General features: G+C 39.9%; 1 protein-coding gene across 3 annotated transcripts in view; it reads left to right on the forward strand.

Annotated features, from left to right (window-relative positions):
- Window positions 1-8,606, forward strand: part of LOC128770880 (protein inscuteable homolog) — a 33,086-nt gene extending 24,480 nt beyond the window's left edge. For all 3 annotated transcript variants that reach the window (XM_053885821.1, XM_053885820.1, XM_053885822.1), the window contains exons 8-13: window positions 2,383-2,554; window positions 3,325-3,503; window positions 3,735-3,801; window positions 3,998-4,153; window positions 7,064-7,140; window positions 8,144-8,606. In XM_053885821.1, the coding sequence (XP_053741796.1) occupies window positions 2,383-2,554; window positions 3,325-3,503; window positions 3,735-3,801; window positions 3,998-4,153; window positions 7,064-7,140; window positions 8,144-8,272 (780 nt within the window). In that variant the 3' untranslated portion in view covers window positions 8,273-8,606. The remainder of the gene's footprint in view (window positions 1-2,382; window positions 2,555-3,324; window positions 3,504-3,734; window positions 3,802-3,997; window positions 4,154-7,063; window positions 7,141-8,143) is intronic.
- Window positions 8,607-23,245: the final 14,639 nt, after the last annotated feature.

The following is a 23,245-nucleotide window of genomic DNA, read 5'->3' on the forward strand; positions in this document are numbered from 1 at the left end:
TTGAAACCACGGAGACCCCTACCAAAAACAAACCTAATGGAGCATTAGACGTCTGGCTGCCACTCTACACACTGCATCGGATGCATCAGGCAGACATGTCCCTAAGAAGGGAAAATAAGTGGAATCCGCACAACTGATTGAGTGTTAAAATATTACAGCAATACTGTAGCAGCCTGGCCAAGGAGTCTGTCAGGGATTTGGACACCCAGTGTCTGCCTGAGGTTGCATACCACTACCTGCCTACCTGCATAGGTTTTGAGGGTTTCTTTCTATGTACACATCGGGAGACCATGCAAGGATTTAAACGCAGTGTTCAGGCTGGGGAATGACAAAGTCTCACATGTTTTTGCTTGCCGATCCAAAGTTCATGGTTCAAGGTGAGAGGAAAAAAAGTGGTTTTTAAAACACCCTGGTTTTTCACAAATGCCTGCATGTGGTGTGTACACCAGCCTTCAAGAATGACTGATGATTTCACCAAAACTATGCCTCATGTTACAAAGTAACAATTCCATGATGGTTCCTTGATGGACATCAGGAAGCATCCGAGTGTGAAAACTCTCTGATGGGAACCTCAGTTGCTTTAGATTAGCAGCAGGATCCCCAAGGAGAGAGGCAAAGCAGCGAGCCGCTTGCCGGAAGCCGCTCAGCCTTGAGATAGACAACTGTCACTAGCAGATTAAATCAGAACACAAAGCAGAGTTTTTATTGGATGAGCTATTCTTAACTTTATTCCCCACACAGAATAAAAGTATTATGTCACTCAGAGGGTCTAGCTGGATGGTCAAAGTCAGGCCAGGGAATCCATTGATAATATCAATATAATACTTTTTATAACAAATTAAAGACAGAAATGTTTGTATGGAAATGATTTTTTTTGCATCAAATAAATGTTGAATGTGGTTTTACTTAAATTATGAAGTTTTGGACAATAAAAGTAGATTCTAATTATCTAATTGTAAAGTGATTCATCATTTGAATCGATTATGAGCCATGTGTGTGCCATCCTGAGCCATCCTTTTAGACACACCCAAGGAGTTGGGTCTGTCTAGAAGCCTGTTTTTTTTTTTTTTTTTTGGTTAAAGCTCATTTATATTGAGGAATTCATCTCACCCACTGACTGGAACTTTGATCACTCCTACAGTGGCAGACTGATTCATCAGCAGTTCACACTCATCAGTTTAATTTGTAGCTGCCAAGGAGATGCTTCTCTTTGCGTTTAATTCAACTAAAATAAGGTTGAGAGCGCAACTCATAAGATCAGTTTCCTTCTATTTATTGTAAATGAGGATGACATGCTCTTCACATAGTTTCCTCCTCATCATTCTATAGGTGGGACCCTAACTTGAATTTTTCTCCTCATCGATTATAAAGAACAGAGGGGTGGGGAGGATTGTTCCACGTCAGCGGGCTGCACTGCCACAGAGCTGCTTGTGTCCGCCCTGAGAAGCTGAGCTCACTGAGGCTTGTCTGAGGAGGAAGAAGACAGCTGTGAGAATTGGGATTCCTCACATCACTAAGGACGCTTCAAACTTTTGTTTTCAAACATGGCTGCTGCCACCGATTGCAACATCACTTACAGATGCTCAGTCGTGAACCATTTTATTGATGCGCTGGTAAAACTATGATGCATTAAAATAAGATATCCTGCTACCTATGACGATCCATTATAGAGTTACAGGGTGGACGATTTCCAGACCCTGGCACGTTGATCAGACTTGTGAGTTGTACAACACTACCCTCCAGTGGCGAATGTTGTTTACTTCACGGTGCAACAGCTTCCACAGTGTGGGTCAGTCTGACCTGGCACTTCCCTTCACTGAAGGCTGGATTAAGCAAGACACTCGTGCATTCAATCCCGTTAGAGGGACCCTGGATTTGAATGATACAGTCATGCTACGTTTAATTTGGTTGTTGCAGGCCAAATGCGACAGCTTCCAGCTTGCCCAGTTATCTCGCTGAGCCAGTTCAGTGAGTTACCTGCAGGAGCTTTTGCACAAAGAAATCTACTCTCCACACAAAATGGCTTCCAGTTCCCTTCTCCAGCGCCATTCTGGTTCTTTAGAATCACATCATCACATCATCATGTAACAAGGCTGCAGTGAGGCTTTTTCGATCAATAATCTGGAGTGGAAATTGAAGAACTACTTACGTTGTCACATAAACAGATAGCTACTGTAATGAGGAATGAACCGAACACAAAAAGTCACCCTCTTCATTGAAGGTCCACATCAAATGCTCCAAAGCAAATAATACTCAAGTAGATTAAGGTCACCTTGCTTTCCTAAAACTGTGTTAGAGGTTAATAGCAGTCCCACATTTTTCCTTGCTTAACTCTTGACCATGTTGATCTTCAGAATAAGCACCTTGATCATTTTCTTGCAGGTGGATGGCATTCTGTGTCTTGCTGACATTCTGACCGATGACAGCAGTGTGGAAGCTGCAAGAGCGGAGGCTGCGGCAGTGGTCGCTCAGATTACCTCGCCTCACCACACGTCCACTCAACACCTGGCTAGCTTTCTGGAGAGCATGCACGACATTGTCACCGCACTCATCAGTAGGTGGACTACCATCTGTGTCAGTCTTGGTCCCACTTATCCTTTTGCATTTCCTTGAGGGCTGCCACAACGCTTTCATGAGATGTAGTGATTTCTGATTTTACGGGTCCATGTACAGCGCATCCGTGTAAACTCTTTGATGAGGTTTCAGGATACTGTGTGGTCATTTTCAGATCACAGTTGGTGGTGTTCTATGTCATACAATCTAGTGCAAAAATGACGTGAGATACATATGTTCGAAGCAAAACACAGCAGAGCAAGCAGCGCCACCCAGTGGGCTCTGAAAACGAGGGCGCACTTCACCGACGCACCATCAACCTATCACTATAAATAGAACAGAACCAGAGGGGCATAACTGGACAGCTGGCCTGGTGTTGTGCAGGTGTACGTCTATATTCCGTCAGCAAATGTGTCATGTGGGCATCACCATTCAATTGAATATACATTAACGTGTTACCTAGTGATACCACTATGATGATCTTAAGGTACTTCAATTGTGATATATCTCAGTAGCCTAATGCTTAGCACTCTCGCCTTGCAGCAAGGTTCAATTCTCTGGTTCCTCCCACTGCCCTAAGGCATGCTCACTAAGTTAATTGGACACTTTGAACCTGAGCCTTGGACTTGTGATGCACTGGCGACCTGTCCAGTGTGTATTCCTGCTTTTCGCCTAATGACTGCTGGCATAGGCTCCAGTACTGCCCGCAACCCCAAACAGGACTAAGTGGTGGATCAACGACAATGTATGCCTTCGCTCTTTTCTTTTCAGAGTTGTGTGAGAGTGCCTCCTGCGGTGAGGTTTTCCTCTTGGCTTCTGCAGCTTTGGCCAACATCACTTTCTTTGACAGCATGGCCTGTGAGATCCTGCTGCAGCTCAATGCCATCCACATCCTCCTGCAGGCCTGTCAGGACCGCCAGAGGGTCGACACACCTTACTCCAAAGACCAGGTCTGGGAATCTGTTTCAGATGGAATATACCTCAAAATCAGCAATTCGTTTTCTTTTTTAAATCAAGATATGACCCACAAATAAATATGATGACTTTATTATAGCATGCTTTTTTATTTAATCAATTCAAAGAGCAATGAAAGAGCAAATTCAATCCGCACAATAGTGAATACTCGAATACTAAAAGACGCAGTTGAGACAAGTGAATAATCAATTCTCCAATACTCGCAGGTGGTGACGATTCTGGCAAACCTGTCTGTCTTAGAGCAGTGTTCGGCTGAAGTATTGCAGGAACAAGGTAACTACACAGAGTATACACTTGGTGGGCGGTGGGAGAGAGACATGGTACATGCAGCATCCTGAAGATGGCAGCATCTCGCCATCTCATGACTTCCTCGGGTTAATGTGATCTAAAATGCACCGGTATATTTTCAAATATAGTGAATATAATACTATGAAATATTATATAGCGAATGCAATCATTATCTGCCCAGGAATTGAGCGACTGCTTCTGTTGCTGGGAGAGAAACCCTCGTCCTCCAGCCCGTCCGAGGGGGCAGCCTGCGAGAGAGTCCAGCAGAAGGCAGCGGTCACTCTGGCCCGTCTAAGTCGAGACCCGGAGGTGGCCAAAACAGCTATACAGCTCAAAGGTGCAGCACTTGAAATATTTTCTCCTGCCTTGGATTAGATGTAAGGAACCTCAATTCATAACCTCAGATTGCAGCAACATGCACATTTTATTTAGGTGATTGGTATTTGGTCAATAAAACTGTGTTTGGGTCAGTTCCTTATGCTGGTTTGCTCTGCTGGTGGCTGACCAATCTCACCCCACTGCAATCCTCGTGACATATGACAGATTTGAATAGCCATGTCTCCTTTGTTCTGCACCTGAATTATTTTGGCATAGATGATAAAAATTCTCATTATATACAGAAACTTGCTCCGATTCTGACAGCAGCAATAGTTGGCACCACCATATTCAGTTTCGAAAAGGTTTTTGATAACACTTGAAGCACTCATGTATAATGGATATTAGTACATTCACAAGACATCATAATGCATTTATAAGACTTTAGAGGGCACGTAATGATGCACATAATAATGTATATTAACTTATGACAAGATTTATGAAGCATTTTCAAGACTCAAGAACCTTTAAGCCTAACACGTATCACTTTGATTTCATACGTGATTATGAAAATTTACAATTTCTTCTATCTACTTCTATAAACCCAAATGCATTATGATGTCTTCGGAATGTAATCATAATATCTTATAGATGAGACCTTAAGTGTTGCATCGAGATGTGGGTTTAAGGAGGGCACTCATGGGTCATGGAGTGCAGGTTTGCAGATGTTCATATTTCATGAACATATTTCAATTATATTTCTTGAAATATCCCATCCGAAAAAAAATAGAAAATGTTCAATAAACAGCACTTGCTGCATTGTTTTAGTGGAAATCCTGTTTTATAATTGCAAACGAGAAAATAGATGTAAAAAGTGAAAGAAAATTGAGGAATGTACTTGCACGTACAGTCCCTTGGGTGTTTAGGTCTCATGGGAGGCCATGATGTAGTTAATGCAGATTTACATGTTTAATATTCCGTTGAAGCCATCAGATGTTCTGTCAGAGACATATGGCGAAAGAATTAAAGGGGCAGTGACATCTATTATTTATTGTCCATCCATACAGGGAAACTTGGTTCAGGGATGTATATTTTTAATTAAAATTCATCACTTGGAGCATTTTCGACTACCCAAGTGTGATTGTGACATTTTTGATGCATCTCCCATTGGTTGATTTTGTTTTACATCTGATGGTGTATTGGCCACATCTATTGAATATTTTACATCCTATTCATGAGCATACTGAGTGTAATATCACCGAGAAACATTTTCCAAAAATCAGTGCAGATCTCTGCCCGGTCGCCATAGTGTGAGCTTAAAACTTCATTTTCTTGAATTTATTTTATCTATAAAATATTTTTTTGCATTTGAAATGTCATTCAGCAAACAGGCAAGAAAGTTGGTGCAGCACCATGGGTGGAGTCAACAGGTTGCATGCGGTAATCCAGAACATTACCAAAACATTTAATATCTGTTCCTTGATCCATTAAAATGATCAGTCCCATTATTATTCCCAGAAACTAATAGAAAACAACTAACTTTTTTTTTTTTTCATTTTGATGAAAGATCGCCAGCAGAACCTCGTGGCATAACGGCCATATACAGCAACATCTACCGTACTTGCTAACTTACAATACCTTACTGGACAGACCACTTGGATGCTCATGTAAGATGACGCCATTGATCAGAGTGCGAATACACTATTGAGATTGTTCAGGTCTGACCTTCGTATCAATACATAACAGCAGATACTGACATCCAACATGCAATGCATTTACTATAATAAAAGAATAATGACTAATCTTGTACTCTTAGGTGCTGTTGGGATCAGTTATTGAAGAAACTCAAACAAAATGCCTCACAACAGGTCAAGATGATTGCTGATGGGATGATTTTAGGAAACAATAATTATTTTCAGTAGGTGGCGCTCTCTGTTAGATAATAATAAAATACATCTCATAGCGTTTGCCATGATTCACTGCAAATACCTTGTGATGGGCACATGATGCTTCGTGAAATAGTACCTTCACTTTCAGTGGCCACTAGATGTCACTATAGTTGAGTTCCTTTTGCAAGTGGGAAAACTCACTTTCATGTCAAAACAGGTTCGAGTTGCTTGAATATTTGACTGAACATAGACAACACTTTTTTCAGCACAACTTTTCTCCAATAAATACAGTTTTAATGGCCAAACATGACTGTGTTCGGCAGTGCTGGGCTGATGAGGCTTCATGAAACATTTTCAGATGTTTGTAGGTGGAAGTCCAAAACTGATGTGAGGTGTCACTGAAATGGTTGTCGTTCCTACAAGATTTTAGTTCCTAAAGTACCATCTAGCGGGCTTTGAAAATATGGACACTTCAGCCATACTTCAGTTTGACAACGTGGCCTCATGCACTTGTCTGCACTGTTGCAATCTGTCACATGTAAACCATTACATTTTTGAGCAAACATATAGCTGTATCTTCTGAGAGTCAAGGAGGGAGGAACGATTTTCTTCAATGAATTTCCAGAGATGCTTTATTCTGGCAGACATTGGAGTTCTTTTGTGGTTGTCCACTTTCAAGTCATGGGTGCTTCACTAATTTAAAACATTGTATTATTACTTGCTTTAAAATAAAATAAAAATAGACACAAGTGTTGAATAAACAGTGAAAAAGATTGTCTATTATCAAGATAATAACATACAACCTTTGCACGTTGATCTCAGACTAGCTCTCACTCCACTAATGTCAAAAGCAACATTATCAAGTGCAGTGACCTGAGCTTGGTGCTCTGAAAACTTCAAATGTATTTCTGCCCTCTGGTAAATAATAATAAATGACTTGGGAGGCGGATGATTCCGCTCAGTTCGGCTGCTAAATATGACATTCAACATCACCCAGGACAATTAGGAAATCAGCAGCCTGAATTTGTCTCTGCTGTCTGCAGCCATCCCTCGCCTTATTGAACTGTGCCGCTCTGCAACTGAGAGGAATAACAGTGACTCTGTTTTGGTCGCCAGTCTCGTAAGTACCGTGTGTGCATGTATTTGTGTGTGTAGACGCTTCTATCACAGAATATTAGCCATAAATGACAGCATGTTGTGAAGAGAAGTGTCTCGCAGACCCTCAAAATGACCGTCGTGTTGAGAGAAGCTGCACTGCCACTCCACTAATGTAACGACATCCTGCGGGCGGTAATTGAACATTGAAAATCTATAACGCATCAGAGTGTTGATATAGCACATCAACTCAAACATATCGTGTTTAAATATGCACATATCATGAATAACATTGTACAGCTGCTCTTATTAATGATCAAGGCCCGGCCGTGGAGTGGACGAGGGACGAGGATTACGCCGGCACATTAAGGGGCCGAAACTTAATTGGGGGGAAAGCGTACGCTGACAAACGCCCTCTCACTTGTCAGTCAATTCAAATTAATGTGATTCTATCTTATCCCTTTAGCTACAGGCTAAGCAGTGCATTTGTACTGCGCGAGACACTGCCTTCAAAGAGGACGCGGTACTTTCACATCATTTGTAATTTCAGAATGTTAAATAAATGATCAGGAAACATCATTATGCAGTACTGTAGTGAGTTGAAGAAATTATATATATATATATATATATATATATATATATATATATATATATATATATAGAGAGAGAGAGAGAGAGAGAGAGAGAGAGAGAGAGAGAGAAATTATACATATATAAATTATATATATATGTAATTTGTAAATTAAATTTATTTACATTTACTTACTCTATCATTTACTATTTTCAGAATTTTATTACATTTATATTTTGAACTTTTGAATTTACAGAATTTAAAAAATAAGGGCTGTTGCTAGCTTTTGCAGAAACCACATTAGATACAATTATATTGTCGTTCTTAAAAGATGGGAAATAATTTACCCAAGGACAAAGTAATATTTCCTAAACAAATTTCAGGGTGTGACATCTACCTATCTATCTATCTATCTGTGCTTGTGTGTGTGTGTGACATTAAATATGCGTGTCTGCAGGCAGCGCTGAGGAGACTGGCAGCAGGGTGTCCCGACAGCATCGATGCAAAGGACCATCAGCAGCTGATCAAACCGCGGCTGGTGGACTCCTTCCTGCTGTGCTCCAACATGGAGGAGAGCTTTGTATGATCTCTGGCGCACAACATGCTCACGCAGCGAAGCTAATGTGCGGGATCACGGACTGTTTCATGGTGCTGAGATGGATAACGAGCAGCTTCACTTCAACACCACCGTGTGATTGGGTCGTCCTTATGTCTGTGCCTTGTTGCTGACTATTGATGGGAAACACAAGAAGAGACACTCGGGCGCCACATGCTGCCGTGGAGAGAGGATATGCTTGTCTCATTTAAAAAGACTTTGCATGTAACCAACATCTCCATTTTCTCGTTGGCTGAGATTGACTTGTAAATATCCGGCTTTTACTCAACCAAGTATGAATAATCCAATGCAGTTGTTAGCCACGTGAAGCGTGATGCTCATTTGCTGTTTCTGTAAGTTGATGACAAAGAATGTCAAGTAAATTATTGGAATATGATAAAAGACTCTGTATTTATTGACAAGTATGAAACACCATTGTATTTATACAGTTATAACACATTTGTACTTTTTAAGGCGTGGCATGATTTTTGACCTTCACAGGTAACCAGAGTAAATATGTACATCGTGTGTGGATGATGCATGACATAAAACCAGTAGAGTATTATATGAAAGTGATATTCACAAAGTCAGTTGTCTTTGAATCTCAAACAATACAGCACCACCTGACAGCTGTCTAATACGCATCTGCATGGTGTCACATACGCCACAGATGACTGAAAAACATGTACAGAGATAGGCATTCCGCGACCTGTGCTGCATTTGTGGGTCTTTAGACAGCTCTGCCCGGCCTCAGAGAGGTCAGTGCTGAATATATATATCCATTTTTGACTTGGTTAATCAAATGGATTGTTTCATGCTCGTCACTTTTTGTATTTGCTGGACGCTTTTGAGTTTCTGAGTGTTTATTTTGTAATAGCTTTATTTAATAGGTCGTTTTTTCAGCGATTTTTCTGAAAATAGATTTGTTGGATTTCCTGACAATTTACTGTGTTCATTAAAACACATTTATTATTTTAGGATTTTTGAATTTATAATTCTTAAAACGTATTAAATCATCATGGTATCTTAATGTATTGTTTAACTGCTATTCAGTGTCAGATGAACTAAGACATGATTGCTTAAAACACCTTATGAATAGTCATAGGATATTTCTTTCAATATATCCTATAAATTAACTCACTTCTTTTTATTAAAAAAATATCTTAACTTGCAGTTTCTTTTAAATCCTGTTTAAACATAGAATTTTGTATTGTATTAAATCAAGAAAAGCAATAGACAACACACAGATCAATTTTAAAACCCTTCAAAAAAAAATCTTGAAGTATAAGTGCAATGTAAAAGGATTTTTCCCCTCTTTGTGAATGGGTGGTTGAACCTGGCTATGCCCCTGATCTCCTCTTTTTTTTTTTTTTTTTTTTTTTAACTCGACTACAGGGGATGAGGATCAGTAAGAGGCAGACACATCATCCAAGTCAGGTGGTAAGGGAAAATTTGATCCATGATGTGCAGCATGACACATTTTGGAGTGGACAATGACAGTCAGTCTGCCACATTGATTATGTAAATGAATTCCATACTAGTTTCACAGCATTGTACATGTGTGCATGCATATGCATTCCACATATTTCTTTTTTGTTTTTAAGCATTGTCAGGGTGTTAGTGGATTTAATTTTTTTTAAAAAATTAGATTAAAAAAATATGATTATTTGCACTAGTTGCAAGTTGTAATTTATTGCAAACTAATTGCACTTTTTCAGTGGCAGAAAGTGTCAGCGCTGCTTGGACCCGACCTCTTTTGCAAATGGGGTCCAAAGTGGGCACTTTTGTAGATGGTGTCAGCTTTGTTGCGGCGAGCTAAGTGACTAACACATTCTTTAGTCCAGCGTTTTTCAACATTTTTTAAGGCACGGCACACCCTCATTGAAAAAAATCCAGAGGCACACCACCAAATGTACCTAGGCCAAAGCGCAACTGTGTCAAAAGTCAAGAGTACTGTAGAAAATTCCTTAGACTTTGTGAAAAATGGAACCTACTGACTCTATTTTGGGCATTATGGGAAAAAGTATACTATGAATTATTCATTCATTTATTCATTTTCAATAACTGTTTCGAACGCTTATAACGCATTTTTTACATTATTTTTTCTAGTCTGGGGAATTTCCAGACAAATCTTTTACATTCTTTGCTTCATCACATTGATTATTTCTCTAGTCACATTTTAGCATGTTTATTTGATTCTGCATTTAGTTTTTAGCCAACTTTTACACAATGAAGCAAACGTTTATGGTCTATGAGCGCCAATACGGTTTGGAAGTAAGAGGAAGTAGCTGTTAGCTCTGCTAGTTCTACAATGCAGACAGTCTTTAGTGGCATCGACAAGGGACAATCATTCTGTCGTGGTCTAGTTAGAGGCACATCAGGTTTAAAAACAACTCAAAGTTGCACGTTTGTCCCTCCTTATGATTTTATCACCTGTAATAAATCACACCATGGGGCAGATAACTTTTTGGCTCAAGCAATGTGGTTAGGTTGTTTCTCAGGTAAGTGGAATAGAGGCACAGACTTTCTTTTTTTCACATTAGTCTCACGTATTACTTCTTTTCTTGCTTTCCTCGGGCCAAAAGGATTTCCTAGAAAATGCTCTAATAGTGATCAAAAACACATTTAAGACTTTTCTGAATTCCTTAAGTATAGAAATATGTTATGTCCATAATATATGTTATGTTTTTGCATTTTGTTGATTACTGAAACAGTTCCACATTTCATAAACGGTGACCCTAATCCACAGTCATCACTCAGGGACAGTGGTGGGCCGTGCATTTTACACCTAGGCCTTCAGTCAGCCATTCAAGAAGTGATAGAGAAACAGAGGGGAATGTTTTGTCACTCACTGAATTGGTGAGAGCAAAAACACCAGTTTTTAATCACATTCAAGACCACGTCTTTAATGTTTCCACTTTGTTTTAAAATGTTTGATCACGTGAGATTTCATCATTAAAAAGAGATCAGTTTTCTGATGGCGTGGGGGCGCTCATGTAAGTCGTAGTAGTAGTAATTTATACATGGTGGAAGCCTTGTAGTACATGCACTTGCAAAAGTTTCGTATCAGAAAGACTCCAACAAGACGGCCACAGTTTGCAGACAGCAGCGCAAGAAACATGTCAGAGTAGAATCACACAGCTGCGCCAGTGCGCCATGTCATTAACTTATTAAACGTGAACAAAATAAATATCTTAAATGTGTGTCTTATGTTTAAGCCACAGTGTTCCAAGAGCGAAAGCCCAGAAATGGCGGTATGAGTATCCAGTCACAGGAAGCGTACAAGTCACGTTCAACGTGAGGCCAGCTAGATGACCTCCCTGTCCCCAACTCGTGACTTGATTGGCTATCGCAACTGTCCATCAACTGTATGTGTCCGCTCAGTCTGAGGGTACCTGCACCTGCACTCTTGACTGTGGCGTTGGACCGATTTCATCCAACACGAACTAGCTGAATTCTGATTGGATAAAAACTCTAACCTAGAAACACAACACTGGGATATACTGAATATGATTACTATATATACACTGCGTTCCAAATTATTATGCAAATGATGTTTTTGTTTGATTTTCCAAAATAATTGATGCAAATAACGATCAACGTAATTTTCAAGTCGTTAGCTGTCGAAATTAATTTCAAATGTTATTGAACAAAACTCCTAATGAAAACAGTATTTAAAAAATAAATAAAAAACTTAAAACTCACTGTTCCAAATTATTATGCACAACATAGTTTAAAGACATTTTCTAGTTTGTAAAGAACTGAAAATAGTAATTTGTTGGACTTACAGCAATATAAGGTCATGTTTACTAAAATAAAAAGCTATTACAATCCAAAACACCTTAACAGGTCAAGTTACATGTTAACATAGGAGCCCTTGTTTGATAGCAGCTTCACAAAAGATCTATGAGAGTGGGAGGCAGTTCACATCCAAACAGCAACTCTGGGACATTCTGCAAAGACATTCAAGCAAAACCTGTCCATAAACTCACAAGTTCTATGGATGCAAGAATTGTGAAGCTGCTATCAAACAAGGGGTCCTATGTTAACATGTAACTTGACCTGTTAAGATGCTTTGGATTGTAATAGCTTTTTATTTTAGTAAACATGACCTTATATTGCTGTAAATTCAACAAATTACTATTTTCAGTTCTTCACAAACTAGAAAACATCTTGAAACTATGTTGTGCATAATAATTTGGAACAGTGCGTTTTAAGTGTTTTCATTAGGAGTTTTGTTCAATAACATTTGAAATAAATTTCGACAGCTCATGACTTGAAAATTATTTGCATCAACTATTTTGGAAAATCAAACAAAAACATCATTTGCATAATAATTTGGAACGCAGTGTACGATGTATAATATATTTTGGGAAAATACATAAAAAATGAAATTGACTTTTGTCTTATATGCTCATGATTTCTGCTTATGTGAGGCTAGCAGAGAAGGACTAGCAGGCCCTGACGGCCCGCCACTGCTCAGGAACCTTGCTCTTAAACTGTCTGAACAAAGAACGGAGAGGTACAAAGGAGGTGTACTTTAAAAGATGCTGAAAGAAAGAGGAAAGCACTTTATAGGAAGTGGACCCCAATGCTGCAGCCATTGGCTTAACATTGAATATCACTAAAACACTGACCGTTCAACACCTGCTTGGTCTTTGGAGGAAGGACAAGGACCACTTAAAAAATCTTGCCATGAACTGTCATCCTTAAATGTCTTAACAATCTTGTAACTGAACTGCCTTTATTTCAAGGAACCGCTTCCTCACCGCCACATGTTTCTTTCTGTCTTGATGAAATAACAGGCAGGTCTGCTGTACAGCTGTCAGCTGAGTCAATAACACATTTCTCGTCCTTGATTAGATTTGCTTTGAGATTATCATGTCTTCTGAATATTTCATCATATTCTTCGATCTTGCCACAGCCTCCAAGCGTGAATATCGCTCCTCTGTCTTCACCAGAGATTGTGGGAAGCTGGTTAGCTTCCCACAATCTGTTGTTCCTCTTCTTTTATGCTACCTTTTCAGTGCTAGGCTCTCTACTGAGATGATGCCCTTCATTTTATTAATATTTCCCCTTTCCTGTCACATCCCTGTGCTGTTTTATTGTTATTTAGTTTTTTACTCACTTTTATTTTGGCAATTTCCAATCACTGATTTTGAACTTCCCTGCACACTGTATTTGTTTGCGTCACACCCTCTCTTATATTCACATTATTCCTTAAACACATTCTTCATTGTATCAGTCTATTTTCTCACCAAAAACAGTTTTTCCTAAGTCTGTATTTTCCTCATCAAAGCCACGATCCTCAACTCCACCACCTTACCCTTGATGGTTTCCTCCAACTAACTGACTTCTGGAGCTTTGGGGGGTAGGTTAAGATATATGTCTTAAAGTTTTCACATCAGACATTTCAGACAGTGTTTTGTCAACCATTGAGTCTATTACCTTTTATAACATATCTTCATATTTTGCAAGTCATTTGCAAAAAAACTTGTCAAAAGTGTTGGCGAAGAAGTACGTGATCATTCAAAAAAATGTGTCCTTCATATTGTCTTCTCAGATGAAAATAATCTTTTTGTTCTGCACTATAAGCCTCCTTGTCCTTGGAGAGACAATTGAGCCCCTGACTTTGTCTCGAGATTCTTTTTCACCTAAGGGCAAATGCAAGGCCTGGACTTGTTACACTCGAGCTCCATGTTGAGACAATTGGCTTGCTTTGTATGGTGTCCAGCATACACGTGGGACTGAAGAGGCCTTTGTGATAGATTCTAATCTTGCCGTGCTTTGTTGAGGGTCAATAAAATATGTATTGGGAGCGAAAAGAACTAAACAGTGAGAACTAAAAACACCATGCTCACTTTGATGTTGTTTTGCTTTGACCATGACCAAGAGTAGCATTGTTTATCTCAGAATTATGATGTGCAATGTACTTTATTCAACTTGACCTGGATTTTTATCATGTATATTCGGAGTCTCAGCTTTGCAGCAGATGTTAAAATTTCAACATAGGACATATTGGCTACTGTCAAGACACAGCACTATTGCTGAGAGTAACAGGTGTATGGATGGAGTGTGGGTAGCAGGGGAGAGAAAACCTTATACACCTTATACAGTATACCTGTAAATGGGAGCATTGTCCAACACTTAGTTCAAAAAGGCTCTTTTTGACTTTCAGATCAATAACGCAATGACATTGCTAATCACAGATTATAGACGCATTGTGCATTTTTTGTACTTGCATTTGCAAAGTATTGCCTGCATTTCTTGCCTCAAGCATCACATTTAGTGGTTCTATCTTTTTTACCAGAGTAAAAACATCTGACGTCTCTTTTTCTGACCAAGACTCTTTTTACTGTCACTCCCCTGAGACTTAAATATTTTATGGGTCATATCGTCTGGTTTTGAGAAGCTTCCCCTTTTTCCCTCATGACAGAAAGATGAAAATAAATTAATTGGAGAAGTTACTTTGATAAATTCTTTTAGTAGTTAACACACAAAAATGTACCTCGGCAAAGGGAGTAAATGGCTAGAACTATGTTGGAAAATTCATACTGGCAGCATCTTAAAAAAGATTATGACATAGTTTTGTCACATGCACAAAGAAGCAGAGATCCTTGATGAAATTCTGTTCCAATATTTGTAATTGCTGAAGGACAGATGAGTAATATGCAGGGTAGAGGTTAACCTGAAGGAGGCAGTCAAATGGAAGCTCTGTTAAAGCACAGAGAGGAAGGTTCAGACACATTTGTAAATATAGACCAGTGTTTTAACAAGGAGAAAAAAACAGCATTATCCTTGGTTTGTTCGTCAACCAGCGTCCGACTAGTCAAACAGAGTCTGAGGACCACAGTGAAAAACAAATGTGTCTTAAAGTAAAAATATTAACAAAAAGAAAAACAGCTCAAGGCATCCAAAACCCAATTCATTTAAGACACAATGTCAGGCAGAATCCATGTCAACTCAAAACGCATGAAAGGAAATTAGCTGGAGTTTGGACTAGCACATCTGTGAGGATAAGATGTTGATGTAGATGATGAAGGAACACAAGGTACAGGCGTCTCGCCAGCAGCAATCAGAATCTGGAAAAGGATATTAGGACATTGACTGCTGTCAGCACAAATAACCTGAGCTTCGGTCTGTGTGTTTATAAATATGTTAGCAGCCTTGCTAACATGGTGGCGCATATTACTGCTGTCCAGAATGTCAGTGATGGCCCCAAGATTCTAATTCTCTGCATCAGTATCTTGATAAAGAAGACCACACCTGTGAAAGAGAGTAATAAGCAAAATGCGTCGCATATATGTGAAGTGCATTGCACTGGAATGGTCCATCTCGTCCCACACTCATGTGGAAGTAGCTTTGCATACATTTTACCATGTGTAGTTCGACATATGCCCTGTTTTCTGTGGCTGAGGCATCTCTACCTTGCTTAAAGGCTTTGCTGAAAGTTTTGTTAACGGTAACCTGTACGCTTCCTCACTGCTGGTTTAACCAAGCATTTCATCACTGTACCGGCAAGGTGGCTGCTGCCACCTTATATGAGTTTGTGACTCCTATAGGACCTCAGCTTTCTAAGTTTGGTTGTCATTCACAGCATGTTGGAATCAGTTAAAGAGCCACAGAGAAACGACACAATACTTATGTTCTAATAATACCCTAATAATGCCCTCCACATTTGCAGTGGTTAGGAACCAAAAATGAACAAGCGAAACACCTGAAGTCACAAATACTTTTAACCATTGGTGGTCCTTGGTGAACCTACCTTGCCGGCGCCTCCCACCCAACTGAATAAATGAAACTTGCCTTTTTTGAGCAACAGTGTAAGTATGGTGTCATTTTGGCTGCATGAAGGGTCACGATCCTTATCAAAACTGCGGTGTGGCAATGTTCGTGTCTGGCATATGTGTCCTGTGCATTTATTTTTCAAATGATTATTCATTATTTTTTCTGCAATCCTGTTCAAAATTTCAAACTAAATAACAATACCATTTACTGTGTTTCTAACAACCAAGCAATAATCCCAAAAGACCTTAATAAAACTTTTAGTTGGACTGTCAGAATTGTGGTTCACCTCCCTCTGCTGCTGGGGCAACATTGACCCATCACCTGCAGTTTCTTGGAAAAATTCCTGAAAAATGAATTGGCTGGTTAACATGGAATACTGCAGAATTTGACATAATGCATCTGATAAACTGATTTTGTGTGGAAGAGTGATGTGTGTTTTGGGGAAACAGCGCAGAGGGAATCCACTACACAGATGCTTCTGCCTGCAGCTTAGCCTCTCAGCGAATGAGAGTCGTATTATCCACCATTTAGCGGCAACTCAGCTGAAAATATAGCCGAGAGGGTATATATATATATATATATATATATATATATATATATATATATATATATATATATATATATATATATATACATATATTTCTTAAATCGTACTGCAGAACATTTATAATGACCGAACTGCCATCACTTTTCCAAAAGCCAATTAAAGTAGCTATATTCTTGTTGAATGATCATACATGCCCAGTCCCTGGGTGGACCCCATTAGAGGACCCAGAGGGAGTTTAATTGCTCAAATACGCACTTTGACATGGAGCGTAATTAATATTAGACGCTTGAGTGGTAACTTTAGGATAAAACAAGTGGAGAGTAATACATTGCTTCCAAAGAAGTTGAAGCAGTTTCATTTGTTTTAAAACTCCTGACCAGCAGTGCAAAACAAATAAACATGAACCGCATTCCATAATTGTCTATTTTCCCTCCTTCTTCTTATTCATTAATTTCATTTCATGTGCTTCACTGCATAAAGGGGAAGAGAAGATAAATTATTTTTTCAGTATGCAGTGAAAACTATGGGTGAAAGTTGATTATGACACAAGATCTTTTTTTTATTGAAAAATTTTGGCAGTAGAGGTTGATTTGTAACCAGATCTGGTTGTTGAACGTGGCACAGAGTTGGCACAGCGCAGACATTCTGGATGTTTATTCATGGAAATGAACCAAATTTGACATTTTTGCTTACAAAAATGTGTTGGGCAGGAAAAAATGAATAAATATTTTTTTTACTGTCTGTTATTATTGTTTATCAAAAACCATAAAAAAGGAGAAAAGGGAACTGCTTGTAAGGATACTGTCTCACTATTTAGACTGGAATGGAATGTGAGGCTCTAAAGCAGGGGTCGCCAAACTGATCCAGAAAGGTTAACCAATTAGGTGTCAGCTGAAACAAGCAGCAGCTGACTGACAATTTCCTGGTGAAGCTGTGGTGCTTGAGGGGTTGGAACAAAATCCTGCACCAATTGCTGCCCTTTCTGAAACAGTTTGGCGACCCCTGAAGGTTGCTGTCTCCTCCCTCATGGTGAGAAGTTTGCTCGGAGTTTGGAAATGCCCCGGTGATGTTGCTCTTCTCCATCAGCTCATTTGGACGGACGGGGAAGAGGAGCTTTGGCTGCATGTGATTTCACTGACAAGTGTGCAGTTTGAGATTTAACAGTTCAGTGACAGGCTGCCTATTGATTGGTTAGGATGTCACATTGTATAATGCTGTGTACCTGCTGTTTCAGTGAAGACATGTTTTTCTTTGCAAAAGAACATTCATACGCAAATAGTCCGTTTTATTTGGATCACAAGCAAAAAGCATTTTAGTTAGTAAGGAATTCATCAAGTAATCACTTTTGATTAATTCATTCAGCCCTAAATGTCATGTCCGTGTTTTTTATGTCTGTATCGTTATTGTCATCTCTCGCGTACTTCCCGGTTGTTCCTTCGTTTCCCTTACCTGTTCTCCCCCCAGCTTTCTGAGCGTCACAGCTGGCGTGCATTTGATCATCAGACTTTCCACGGATGTCAACCCCTCGACGCCAGCTTGTGTAGCCAGATGGTTTCTTCGTGTTCCTAATGGAAAACTCTCCCACGACCTGTCTCCTGCTAAGCTCCTGTCTCCTTTGTTCTTGTTCTCCTCGTTTCGTTTCTGTTTCATTTCCAGGGAGATTTCCGCGTGTGAGTATTTTGTAGATCTCACCTTTTGTTATCTCATCTACATAGTTATTTCCTTGTGTTTTCCACCACTGAACGCTTTATGTTTATTGGCCTCGCAATTAACTTCAGAGTGCGTTTGAGTTCTCCCCGTTAATAGGCTTGATTATTAATTGGCCTCTCTTTTGTTTCAGGATTTTCCCCTTACATGTTACTCCCGGTCCATGTTCTGGTTCCGGCGCCTTCCGTTCTTTGTTCCTGGTCGTCTGTGTATATCTCGTCTTTTGTCTATTAGATTGTTAATTTAATCTCGTCCCCGTGCCTCCTGTCGTCCAGTAATCATTTGCACCTTGGTCCAACCTCAGGCAGCCATGTCACTAAATGTAATAAAATAAAGTACAATGGACAAGCAGCATGAGTGCCGTGGTCATTGTCCTTGGTGGATCAATGCAGTGATAAGTATTGGCCATGATTTGGACAGCAGAATGGAGAAAGGAGTTTTTGAGCCAAGTCGTCGACTACCTGATGGGAGCTGTTCAAATAGGAGGTATCTGTGGTGAAACTCTATGACATAAGAAGACACTGTAATAGATTCTTTAAGGGGGTTTAAGTTTGGTCCTTGTTAAGTTTAGCCTTTTGTTTTGGATGGTTACGGTTAAGGTGAGTGGCTGGGGGAAGCATGAAAGTCAATGAGCAGTCCCCACAAAGATGGTGCGGCAAACCTGTGTGTGTGTGGGTATGTGCACGCGTGGTGAAGCACAATCGACCTGTGTATGTGTGTAGGTCAGAACTTACTCGGTAATACAGACAGAGCAGACACGATATGTCACCCGCCCATTCTTTTGTAGAGACCCACAACCTTGATCAGATGCTCAGTCTATTCAGAGCAGTAATTTATGTTTTTTTTTTTTCATACAGCAAAGTATAGACAAAAGGTGATTAATTTTCTGTAAAAAGACATTTCTAAATCTTCTGTGAACTGTTGAGCATTGTGCACAGTTGCTCATTGAACGTCGGGCAGCGTGCTTGAAGAAAAAGGAATGAATGAATTAAATGAGGTTATTACAATTTGAGCATCCATAGTCACTTTCAAAGGGTGTTTTTATGAAGTCGTTTCTGCCTGTTAGCATGTGTTTTTCTGGGTGTACTCGAGTGTACAGAGACGAAAACCACTTCTCTTTAGAGACGAACGGAATTCCAGCTCCTTTGAACATGTCTCATTTGTAAATAAAGGCAACACGCAAACATTTTTGCATCTATATTCATGAGGAAGTACATAGAATACCCCTCAAAACTACTTGATGGACTTGAACTACGAAGTAGTTTAGAACAGACTAAATAGGTTAATCAAATATGTTGTACACTGCAGTGTAGTTCAGTTCACTTGGTAAAATGCTACGTTATACCGGAGGAATTTCGAAATAAAATTAAATCCCATGTCAACCTCACGTTTCAGGTGTTATGCTTCACAGCTGCAACTCTTTGTTTCAAATAAGCATCGTCAGGAGGCACCGGTCTTTCTATCTTAAAGCAACAATGCATCACATTTAGACATAAATACATTATTTTCACATTTCCTGAGATGACAGGTTTCAGTATGAACAGTCCAAAATCCCAGAGTCAGACTCTCCATGTCTGTTAAATGCTCCATTGAGCTATGTAACGTTCTCTGGGCGAGCCGCTCGTCGGCGTGTTCTGTGACTGGTGTCACAGCCACAATTCCAACCCCACCACGACACTTTATGGCAGAACGGCAGCGCAATCTCAGCAGCGAGCTGAGTACCTTTGTTTACATCGTGGCAGAAGAATGGAATGACAGAGGAAGATCCCGGACAAGTGTCAATATAGGTGGTGCATTTATAGCCTGACAATAACTGAGAGCTACGAAAGGCTTTTCTTATGATCTTGAAGGGGCAATCTACTCTACTTGTAAGTCAGTTTTGTGTTCACTGCTGTCTCGGTTGTGTTGCCAAATCATTAAACAAATGTCTATATGCTTGTTGTTTTTATATCAGTGTAGTATAAATGTTTGCAGCTAAACAGATGAACCGCGGTGCTCAAACGGGTGGTAGACATTTTTTTTCAATGAACCAATTGCCAGCGAAAATGACTTGCTCACATTCTAACACAGTTATGGTTATCTGATGTTTGTGGTATTGCACCGTCGAAGGGTACAAAGAACATAAAGCTGGCCAAACCAATTAGCCACAATGCTAATAATCGCACAAGTCATGTTAAACTATATATATATATATATATATATTCACGTGTTTGTAACAGACTTGTAAGGCATTGTTTGTGTTTACTGCTGGTCTTTGGTGTGTTATCAAATTATTAGGAAAAGATTATAACAAATGTGTAAGTGTCCGTTTTGTCTCATTTATTATTATTATCACAGTATAGTGTAGATACAGCCAGCAAAAACGGATTAGCTCCCACATTAGCCGCTAGTGGCTGACAGCTTGCAATTACACTCATTTACCAGTGGCGCCGCCAAAAGCAAATATTCTTAAACTAGACAAAGTCTCACAGACCAAGGAGAAATTGTTCCTCCTGTGGACGACACAAATATTTTATCTATTGTCTTCCACTGTCATCACGATTGTTGATAGGACAGGACTGTGCTAGTGTGTCAATATTGACCATCAACTGCCTCAAAAAGAGCAAAGTGTGGCTCAAGAAAGAAACTTCCATGTTGTTTCTCTGCCTACTACACAATATATTGGATGATGACACTGTACCTGAGCCAGCCTGCAGCGTTTCTAAAAAATTTCAGCGAACCTCTGGTCTCGCTCAAAGTATGGACACAGACTTTTGACAACTGCCTGAGGGCCATGTTGGAGTCGGATCTACCAGAGGCACGTAAATGTGCGGTACTCATCTATTGCTTGGGAGCAGAAGAACTGAGGCTCATTTACATGTTGATGGCCGTGGATGACAGATGCAGCATAGCAGTGGAGGCTCTGGCCAACTTCTTTACACCGCAAGTAAACGCGTTCCCGGAACGTTACAGATCCAGACAATGGAGCCAACATCCATGTCAAACGACAGACCAGTATGTTGCTGCATTAAAAGAGTTAGTAACAGTCAGTTTGGAAATATGGAAGAGGGGTTGCTAAGAGAAAAATAAAAAAGGGCCACTTTGCAAAGGTCTGTAGAGGGAGTGAAAATGTAAATGAGGTGAAAACAGTACCTGAAGTTACTATTCTGAATGTAAACAGTAATAAATCCAACAGCATAAGGTGTACAGTGTACAGTACGGGTTCAGAGAGTCAAGATATCAAACTAATGTTGGATACAGGTTCGGCAGTGCCCATCTTATCACAGTCAATGGTCATTGAGTTTTTCTACGAGACATTCCTTATGGAACCAAAGCTCAAACTATGGAGGAAACTCCATAGCTGTGAATGGTTACTTACAAGCTAATATAACATTTGGGGAGCTCAGTAGTTCTACATTGTTAAGAGTTACATAGTTATCAGTCAAAAACGACTGGTGCAAGTATCGATAGAGACAAGTCAGGATGTGCAAAAAGATTTGTCCGTAGAGTTAAGGTACACTACAACAAAAACTGGTAACCACCCATTTTGGAAAATTTTAACTGCCCAAAAGTGGTTACAAATTATGTACAAAACAGAACACGGGAGCAGTAATTAGTACTAATGAACCAACTTGGTCTATATTCGTGAAATGTCATCACAAACGAATGATATCTCAGTCTCCTCTCATACATTGTAAATGCCTTACGTGACTAATTCATGATTTTATCATAAAACACCAGAAAAGAAAATCCCTTTGTACATTCTGGGATGATAAACAGTGAAAGAGTTGAGAGGCCAGGAACAACCCGTTGCTTTCTTTTGCCTTGATCTTCGTGAGCTGGGTCCTTCACCTGGCTGAGAGTCAGCTGCACGCTGGTGCAGGGGGGAGCAATGTTGGAGGTTGTGGGCTCAGTGGGACTTGGAGCAGGCAGCTGATCAAACTGGTTAAAGAAGTGGTTAAAGTCATTTTCCTACGCCTCATCCCCCCCAATAGGAGTCTTGCTCTCATTAAAGCCTGAGATGGTCTTCAGGTCCATCCAGACTCCTCTGGTGTTGTTTGGCTGCAGCTGCCGCTCCATCTTCTCCCTTTCTTGCGCTCACTAGTCTTCCTCCTCAGACGTCTCGCCACCTCCTTTAACGCCTCTTGGTGTCCCGAAACAAAATCCTCTTGTTCTTCGCCATCTTCTTAACCACTGTGGAGGCCTGAGGAGTAGCTGCTTGCTTTAGTCTGTCTCCACTAACTGTGCAAAATTGCGTATGCATGTCCATGTTCATTTGTCACAGCAGAACACAACTTTGAATGATGTTTAATAGCAACAGTATTGTGTCAACAATTGTACCGCATGGCTGGACATAGAACAGATCTGCAGAACCTGGGCATGTGCCGATAATTGGCTTGACTGACTCGAAAGTTCATTGAGTTCTGCTTTTTCCAGGTGCGTTAAATCTTGTTTTCTTCACTCCAACATAAATAATTTAATCAGCACTGATATGAAACACACTTCTACCTAATTGTGATAAGCATATTTCAGAGGGAGCTCGGCCTTGTAGTGAAGAAGCATTTCTTATGTCTCATCTGTGATGGCCTCCAAATCTGATTTATCAAAACAAGATGTTGCCATGGCAACATTTTTGGTTCCAGTTTTTGCTCAATAACCTTTTGTTTTCTCCCAAAAAGCAAATTGAATATAGACAAACCCACCAGGTTCTAATTGTTTTAATGAGGAACAGGTAATGTACTCTACTGTGTACTGTGAACTACTAGTCACGAACTGCTGGATGATCAAAACCTAATTAGTAGTACGCGATCCACTCAACTGGGTAGTTAACAGACTTAAAAAATCAAATCACACATGAAGTTTGGCAACTTCAACGTCTTCTCTGATACACTTTGGATAAAAGAAAATGCAATGTAATGGAAAGTAATAGTGGGTAGAATCTC

The sequence above is a fragment of the Synchiropus splendidus genome, chromosome 14 (assembly GCF_027744825.2).
Source record: "Synchiropus splendidus isolate RoL2022-P1 chromosome 14, RoL_Sspl_1.0, whole genome shotgun sequence".
Taxonomy (NCBI): Eukaryota; Metazoa; Chordata; class Actinopteri; order Syngnathiformes; family Callionymidae; genus Synchiropus; species Synchiropus splendidus.